Genomic DNA, 8,232 nt, shown 5'->3' with positions numbered 1-8,232 from the left:
CTTGTTAAAGGACGCACTGGCAGATGTTCTCACATGTTGCTTGTTTCGACCATATTCCACAGATTCAAACAAGCTTTTCAAAGCTCAAGCTGGCTACCACCTAAACAGACTGAAGGTTACAATCATAAACATCTTCGAGTACCTGCTTATATGAGCTCCTGAATAACAAAGTGGAAATAACAGCCTCCATACCACTGTCAAAATAGCTCTAAATATGTTTTATTAAGCAAAACATAATGCATAACCTGTCTAATGACAATGTAGCCAATGTGGACAACCTACAGTAGCATCAGTTGCATTTTGCCAAAACATTTCTGTCAAATCCAACACAATATGCTCTATTTTAAAAACAGTAAACTTCATATGAAGTGATACTCTAAAGTGCTTTTTTTAAAAAAAGAAACGAGATATAAGACAGCAAGCAAATGGATAATAATGCGATAATGCATGATAATACTTTTCTTTCACAAAGAAAGTCCAGTGTAAAAAATTAACACGGTATAATAACAGTAAAATAAAACCGATGTACATTTCATTTACCCCCTCTGGTGTAACAATGTTCAATCATTTACCAAATATTCCTTCAACGAGTCAAAGCCTTTTCTTAAATTATTTTTGGTAATCGTTTGGAACAGCCATTCATGAAACATACAGCATCCTTTAACTTCTATCACCCTTCCAGACCCCGAACCCTCAGTGTTTTTTAATCCACATAAACTCTTTATATCATATCCACACGTGTCTGAAACTTTCTCATCTTCATACTGTATTCCTCTAAGTGTCACTTCCTGATCAACAGCATCTTCAAAAGACCAAGATCGGGAATCTTAAAATCACAATTTTGGACTGATAAAACTCAGCATTTTGAATCGGACCCTGCGGTGGATGTCTGTATCCACCCAGGGGAAAATATTCCTTCACATATAACAGTAGACAAGTCTTTCTCATGACAAGTTTATCTCTTTTTCCTCTGCTGCCGCAGCGCCTTTCTCCTTTTAAGGATCATGTCATGGAGTCTCTCCAGACCCTCCTTGAGTCCATCGCCTATGATAGCGCAGGTTGGTTGCAGGTGCCAGGGAGTCGCAGGGCCCAGTTCTTTCAACGCCAGCAATTTCTCAATTTCAGCGAGTCCCAAAGAGTGTCTCAAGTCCTGTTTGTTGGCTACCACCAGCAGGGGCACCCCCTGGTTTTCAGAGGTCTTGGCGATTTTATGGAGCTCTGTCTTGGCCTCCTCCATGCGCTCTGCATCCACAGAGTCCACCACAAATATGATGCCGTCCGTGCAGCGCGTGTAGGACTTCCACAGAGGGCGCAGCTTCTCCTGCCCACCGACGTCCCAGAAGTGGAACGTCACGGTCCTGTGGCCGCCCAGAGATACTTTCACCTTCTCCGCATTGAAACCTTTGGTGGGCACCGTGTTCACAAACTCATTGAACTGCAGTCTGTACAGAACGGTGGTCTTCCCCGCAGAGTCCAGGCCGAGGATGGCGATGTGAAACGACTGGAAGAACGGGACGTTTGAGAGGAAGCTAGGTTGTTCTGACAATCCATTCCCCATCTTTCCTCATGGAGGAAGGATTGGTGGTATGGGAGATCTGATCCAGTTACAGTCCGGCAATAATCCTCAGAGCTGATATTCCAAAACCACTGCAGCAATTACCTGGAAGCAGACAAATCAGAATCCTCTTTATTGTCATCATCCTTAATACAATGACATTTTGTATGGTTTTCTCCCGTACACATATTAAAACAATTAAAATCAAAATAGAAACAGAAACACAAAGGCAGAGTCAGTAAGCAGCAGCTGGCAAATAACGTGAAAACCAAACGCTTTTATCTCATCTCATCTTCAGCCTCTTATCCGGGGTCGGGTCGCGGGGGCAGCAGCTTTAGCAAACTTCCCTTTCCCGGGGCACATTAACCAGCTCTAACTGGGGGATCCTGAGGCGTTCCCAGGCCAGTGTAAAAGTGTTTAAAATGTATATTTACAAAAGGGTACAGTATATTATAAGTTATTAGTGCAAATCCTTTTCAGTCAAATGTTATTGTGGTTATAACAGCGGCTTACAGAAGCAGTGCCACTTAAAGTGAGACTATTCACTATATGTAACTTTGAGTGAACAATCGCTGTGGCCGCAGGTGGAAGTTACAGGATAATGGCACAGTTCATTTCCCTACATTCTCTCGAGTCTGTTGCTTTAAGAACATGATCAATTCCCGAACAGTAGATAAGAGTCACAAAGTCAACAAACTGAGAAATGCAAGTTACACAACAACATCTATCTGAAGTTTGCTAACACAAGCCACCATAAGCTACTCGTCATACCAGACCAAGAAAGGCTGTAGCAACAAAAGTGTACTGGATTGAGCAAGGGTGTATTTTACTGCCTCCAACTTTCCAGGAAGGACGATTGCGTTGTTCTTCTTTTTAAAAAGGTGCACAGTCAATCTGTAAATCTGTGTCAAGTGTTTTTACAATAACAATGGATCAAATCACTGTGTGTAACGTGATAGGTGTCTCTATCACGTACTCTGCAATACCAAGTGAGCATTTCATCAGTATGCAAAAATAATTAAAACATGTATTTTTCACTGAATATGTTTATACTGAAAATGTAGCGGGGTTTTTTTCTGCCGCTACAGACGATTCTCACATGCAACAGTTTGTAGTTTCTGAGAAATGGGTATTCATGTGTATGATGAATACATATGGGCGTATTCATCTGTCTTATCTCGCAGTCAAAGTACACAGTAATGTGTCACATGCTGTAAAAGATCCTTTGTGACCAGGAGCAGACCTTTTAGCAATATACTATATCTAGTCTGATATGATATCACAATGTCGTTATATTGACATATTACCCAGCTGTAAGACAAATCAACAATCACTATCCAATGTGCCATGACAGGGGATTACTTACATTTCATAGGCTGCATAAAGTCACACAAAAGGCTGTGCAGTAAACAGCAAAGATCATTTCTTTATAGCCACCACATTATTCTACATGTATGAATTCAGCTCATATGGTATCACTGTAACATTCCTACTGGGGCCTGTTTGCTAGGTTTACTGTCATTTTACTACAAAATTAAAAGAAATACAGTGTAGTTTCCAATGACAATGCTGCCTGTATTTTTATCTAAATGTGAGATTGTCCTAGATTTACACATGAATGACAAGTATTTACACGAGCAGGTGGGCAAATGCATTTTCATGTGCAGTCCAAATTTGGCTACCTACCAGTCTGAGCCATCTGTAGAGAAAACAGTAGACCCAACCCTCTCTCTGAGCACAACCGCGGTCATTTCCAGCGTCTAAAACAACCTAAAAAATTCAGCTCACGGTGTATTTCCCACCTCGTAACAACAACGACGACCGAAAATCCTCTCTCAGAAGCGGAGACACCCCGCCTGTCTGTCCTCGGTGTGTCCCTGTGTGTCTCTACCGCTGATGGCACCGCTGTCAGTCTGGATCAACGCCCACTCGAACACTGCGGGTGCATGCGATTGGTGCGCGGACTCCGTTCTCTGACAGCTGATTGGCTGACGCGGCTGTCAATCACGCGTCTTGCCCGGGAACCAGGATCACCTGTTGCTCCGTCTTGTCCGTCACACCATTTATAGTTTATACTTTTGTCATCAATAATTAACTGTTTTTGATCCGCTAGTATATTTCTAACAGTACGCCGGTGTGTTTTGAAATGACTTTGATTTGTAAAAAGCCGTGTGGAGAGGCAGCAAAGGTACATTTCATTCAAACGTCGTGTATGTTTGTTTTAAACTAACCAGAAAAATGTACGTTTGACGTTTCAAGTTGCAGATATTGGAGTTTTGACTGAAAGTGTCGTGCCCTTTATACACTTTGTTTTTTAAAAATGTAAGCTAACGTTAGTCGACAATCTTGGGGCTTTATTTTTATTTATTAAACCATACAAGCACATTCAGTTACCATAGAAACACCCCGGAATGCTAGTGGGTAAGCTAACGTTAGCTTAGTAACGGTTACTAGCCAAACTCGTTAAACGTTAGTAACCGTTAAAGGTAAAAATGTAAACGTACCGTGGATTCAGCTCGGTGAATTGGCGTGTTTTCTCTTTTCTGTCCCCGTGTGTGTGTGTGTGTGTGTGTGTGTGTGTAGCGCCGCCCCATTCATCCGCATGTTTTTGTTTGAAATGATTGGTCCGAGAGGCCGGAAAAGCAGCACGTTCACTACGCAGCAGCCCACCGTGCATGGAGGATAACACACAAAACAGCTTCCATGACCTGTTTCTTAGCTTTTCTTGTAGGTTACATGCGTTTGTTTGATTCATAGACTGCACACACAGTCATATACATATTATATATACATGGTTTGATTTTGTGAGACAGGCAATAAAACACAAAACATACACAGTAACAATATAACATCCACAGTAACAATAGAGTACAGTACAATACAAACTGACCCAATGGGAAAGAGAGGATTTTACTTGAGGTTTTGCCATGCTGCCATATTATTTGACTTTATTAACCACTGTTTATAGAAAATCACCTGAAATAAATGAATATATCTCAAGACTTAATAGTCTTCAAGAAACTTATATTAGTGATAGACCGATACATCGGCCGGCCGATATTATCTGCCCATATTTGCGTTTTTCAGGTGTATACATATCTGCAGATGTGCGCTGCTGTGTTTCCCTGCATTATTTACAGACAGGCGTCCACAGGCAGCTCCGTGTTGCTGGAGACACCTTTTTTAAGTTTAATAAATGTTTTTTTTTTTTTTTTTAATTGAAGCTTGTCCCATGGCATCATATGAAGGACCCAGTTGTTGCAGTTTCATTGTCAAATTGGCTAAATCTATTATACAGCATCATATTTTATAAATTGATCATAAAAAGTAAAAAGTACAATACTTTCCTCTGAAATGTAGTGGATTACAAGTACTGTGTAGTGTGTAGCATAAGTTGTTTTATTGCTATCTAGCTAATAAAAATGGTATAATGCAAAGTCACCAAAAAGATTAAAAATCTTTCAGTATTTTTAGATTTTATTTGTTGGTATGTTTGTCCGTTTAAGTAGTCCTGTGCAAAATTCATATACAATAGAAGAAAATAGAGGATTTATTGGACGGACTCTTTACTGTGTACCATAACTTTACAACTGATGTTACTTTTTATGTTTTTCCCTGTACAGATTTTTCTCTGCTGCCATCAGACTTCTGCACAGTCCTGTAAAGAAAAAGACAATAGTAAGTAAAGTATTTAATAGCCATGCATGAGCTGGAAGATTTCATTACCTCGCTCATTATTGCAAAGAATAACGGGATAAGAATAAGACAAACACATGGCAGCCTGTGGGCCGCGTGGTTAATGCAGTCACTGATATTCTTTTCATTTTATATTTAGTTTGTGAGTTATGCACTTAGTCACAGATGACTCGCTGAACGCATATGTGCAGCTATTTCAGGTATGCTTCGAACATGTGCAGGCTTTGCATGTTTATAATTCTTGGGGTACCAAATGAGCAGCTGTCTGTGGCCCAGTGGGCTTCATCATGCGGTGTGATGACCTTCATGACACCGCAGTAACTGCATGTCTTCTGCCATAAGCTCAAAGATGCTCTGAATATGTCAGTGCTAATATGTCGTTTCACTTCTTATCTAAAAACATTTAAAAATAAACAGCAATATGTGTTGGGAAATGGCTCTAAATAAAACATACATTGTATTAACTTGAATAAAACATTGCATTATCACTGATGTGGTCATTGTGATGTGGTTATTTCAATGATTTAAGTATATGCACATGTTAAAATGTATATAAGTCCTGATCTACTTTCCCCACGATCTTGAAAGTTTCTCCTCCACGCGGTCTAAGAAGGCGCTGTACGTTCCTCGTCTTCGTCGGTGTCTCTGTGAAACAAACATTCAAATGTCATTATTAACATATTTCTGACTCCAGAACTGTCTAAACTGCTGTAAATTATAAATATTACCCTAAGGCTAAGTAATCTAAAATACACCAGGTAGCTTTAGTCAGGCAATGTAAATTAAACAGGTTTTTCATAAAGCACCTGAAACCACACTGTTTGTTTGTTGGAGTCATAATTTAGCTGATCTTTGTTTCTTTACGACTGCATTGAAAAAATAAAGTATTAACAACACTATGTAGTTAAAGTTTAAAAAGTCAAAGTACTCAAAGTATTGTTATTGGATCATGATTATTGAGGCATCAATGCAGTATGTAAGTGTTATTTTACTGTGGTAGTGATCTTAACTACCTCATATGCAGACGGGGAGTTTAATCTATAAGAATGCATCATATTTGATAAACTCATTTGCTTTGTATGTAAATCTTAAAGTAACTATATCTGTCAGATGAATGCGGTGGAGTAAAAACTAAGCTCCTTATGAAAACTATGGTAAACAATCTTTTTAAAGATTCATTCATTCATTCCAGCAGAAACACAGTCTGCATGATGATCACATGACTGTAGTTCGAGCCCAGCTCCTTTGGGACGGACAACATGTAACATGGAAGTGATTCTTTAGGTCAGCGGTGTCAAACTCAAATTCACAGTGGGACAAATTTAAAAACTGGGACAAAGTTGCGGGCCAAACTCAATATTTACAAAAAAAGATTCTCTCCAGATGTGTAATGTTGAACCTATTCAGTGCAGGTCCTTGTTCTTGTCGTGGTGTTTCTTCTGTTTTATTCTTTGGTTACAGCCACGGTGGCTCTTCATACAAGACCAACAGCTCTTTACCTTCAAAAACAGATCATCTGCCTCCCACCGCTACTGAAAGATCCTGTTCTCCATCTTTCTTTTGGCCGTTTTTAGGGAGGGGTGGATTAAGTTTGTCTGAAGACACTGGTAGCATGGATGCTCATGTTTGTCAACAGAGAAGTATATGTGCTTTATACTCGCGGGCAAGCTCTCATAGAACCTTGATATGATCTTGCGGGCCAAATATAATTACACCACGGGCCAGATTTTGCCCACGAGCCTGAGTTGGACACCCCTGCTCTAGGTAGATATGATGCCAAAACACCACTGACAGTATAGGAGGCAGATTTTGGAGGCCAGGGCAGCTGAGGCAGTATGAGCTTTGCATCCCATCTAGGCTCTTCAGGTTTATATGTGTCCATCCTCGTCATGGTGGCCCTCGAACTCCAGTCTGACTCGGATCTAGTCGACCGAACTGGAAAAGAAAATATATATTTATTTAGTCTGTCATCTGTGCTTACAGGTACGTGAAACTGTAGATAAAAAGGCCCTTGACTGAAAAAGACATGTTCCACCCTCCTTAAACAAGTCTTCTTTAAATGCAATAATTATTATTTTCAGTAGATACATTTATAAAATATACATTTGTTTTGATAACTGCTAGTCTCACAAATGGAAACATTCAGAACACTTAATTCTAAGACACTTTAAGCCCAAATTAACTTGAGCATGTAAAGAGTGAAGTTGATCCACTTACTAATGTCCAAGTGTTTCACTTTTAAATTCAGGTTACCGGGATCTCTCTCATATGAAGTAATTATGCCTGGAAGGTCCTCGTCGAGCTGAAATCAGTAATACAAATACATTTATTTTTATTAACTGTTTATCGCCATCATGTGGTCAAAGCAAACATTACAAACTACGGAGACGTGTGCTACACTCCAAGGGGATGAGCGTGACCCTGCTTGCCTTTCTTGCGTTCAGGCTGTGTGTTCATCACCATTCGTACACACATACATACATACATACGTATGATAAACGTTCAGAAGAAGGTTTAAAGCGTATTTTGTGTTTGCAGACACTCACCGGTCTGAAGTTATGTGGTTTGGGGTTCTTATAAGGCCCAGACAGGTACTTCCCAGTCTTAACAAACATCAGCTCGGACTCCAGAGCATCAGGAGGCCTGTGTGACGTGACGAACTTTGGAGTCTCTTCTCTCTGGAAGCTCTCATGTAAAACGTTTGGTAGAGATATTCCACTTCTCCTCTTCGTTGCACTTGGTTGAGGTACAGCTAGGCTTGAACGTATCTTTTTTTCTTTCTTCTGAGGAACTGACAGAGACCTGTACAGTTTCAGAGAGAAATCCGGTGGCTCGATGCTCCACACGTCGCTGCCACTCTCAGTCTCCGGGAGCGTGAACCATTTGCTTCTTGCTAAAGAGAGATGCTGACTTGCAGAGAATTTGATTTTCTCTTCGAAGCAGACCGAGGACAGTGGGTGCAACACACTGTAGGGAGCCAT

General features: G+C 40.4%; 2 protein-coding genes across 4 annotated transcripts; both read right to left on the bottom strand.

Annotated features, from left to right (window-relative positions):
* Positions 1-211: 211 nt before the first annotated feature.
* On the bottom strand, positions 212-4,111 carry arl4aa (ADP-ribosylation factor-like 4aa). Of its 3 annotated transcripts, none has more exons than XM_083918890.1 (3): positions 4,060-4,100; positions 3,242-3,601; positions 212-1,660 (listed from the first exon to the last, which is right to left on the bottom strand). In XM_083918890.1, exon 3 carries the CDS (start codon positions 1,556-1,558, stop codon positions 956-958), a length of 603 nt encoding a protein of 200 aa, XP_083775016.1. In that variant the 5' UTR covers positions 1,559-1,660; positions 3,242-3,601; positions 4,060-4,100; the 3' UTR covers positions 212-955. The 3 variants fall into 3 exon arrangements, with proteins under 3 accessions (XP_083775016.1, XP_083775017.1, XP_083775018.1); XM_083918891.1 differs by having other exon boundaries at positions 3,358-3,601; XM_083918892.1 differs by lacking the exon at positions 3,242-3,601 and having other exon boundaries at positions 4,060-4,111.
* A 1,704-nt stretch (positions 4,112-5,815) lies between these two features.
* cUnh7orf78 (chromosome Un C7orf78 homolog) lies at positions 5,816-8,232 on the bottom strand (the record flags this gene model as incomplete). The annotated part of the gene is made up of 4 exons (XM_083917760.1): positions 5,816-5,896; positions 7,044-7,186; positions 7,469-7,553; positions 7,798-8,232. 4 exons carry the CDS (start codon positions 8,230-8,232, stop codon positions 5,816-5,818), a joined length of 744 nt encoding a protein of 247 aa, XP_083773886.1.

The sequence above is a fragment of the Echiichthys vipera genome, assembly GCF_963691815.1.
Source record: "Echiichthys vipera genome assembly, chromosome: 8".
Lineage (NCBI taxonomy): Eukaryota > Metazoa > Chordata > Actinopteri > Perciformes > Trachinidae > Echiichthys > Echiichthys vipera.
The sequence above is the reverse complement of the archived record's forward strand: the minus strand, read 5'-3'. Positions and strand labels throughout refer to the sequence as shown.

Excerpts from the sequence above, each read along its gene's own strand:
- arl4aa (XM_083918892.1), bottom strand. The coding sequence starts at position 1,558 with ATGGGGAATGGATTGTCAGAACAACCTAGCTTCCTCTCAAACGTCCCG.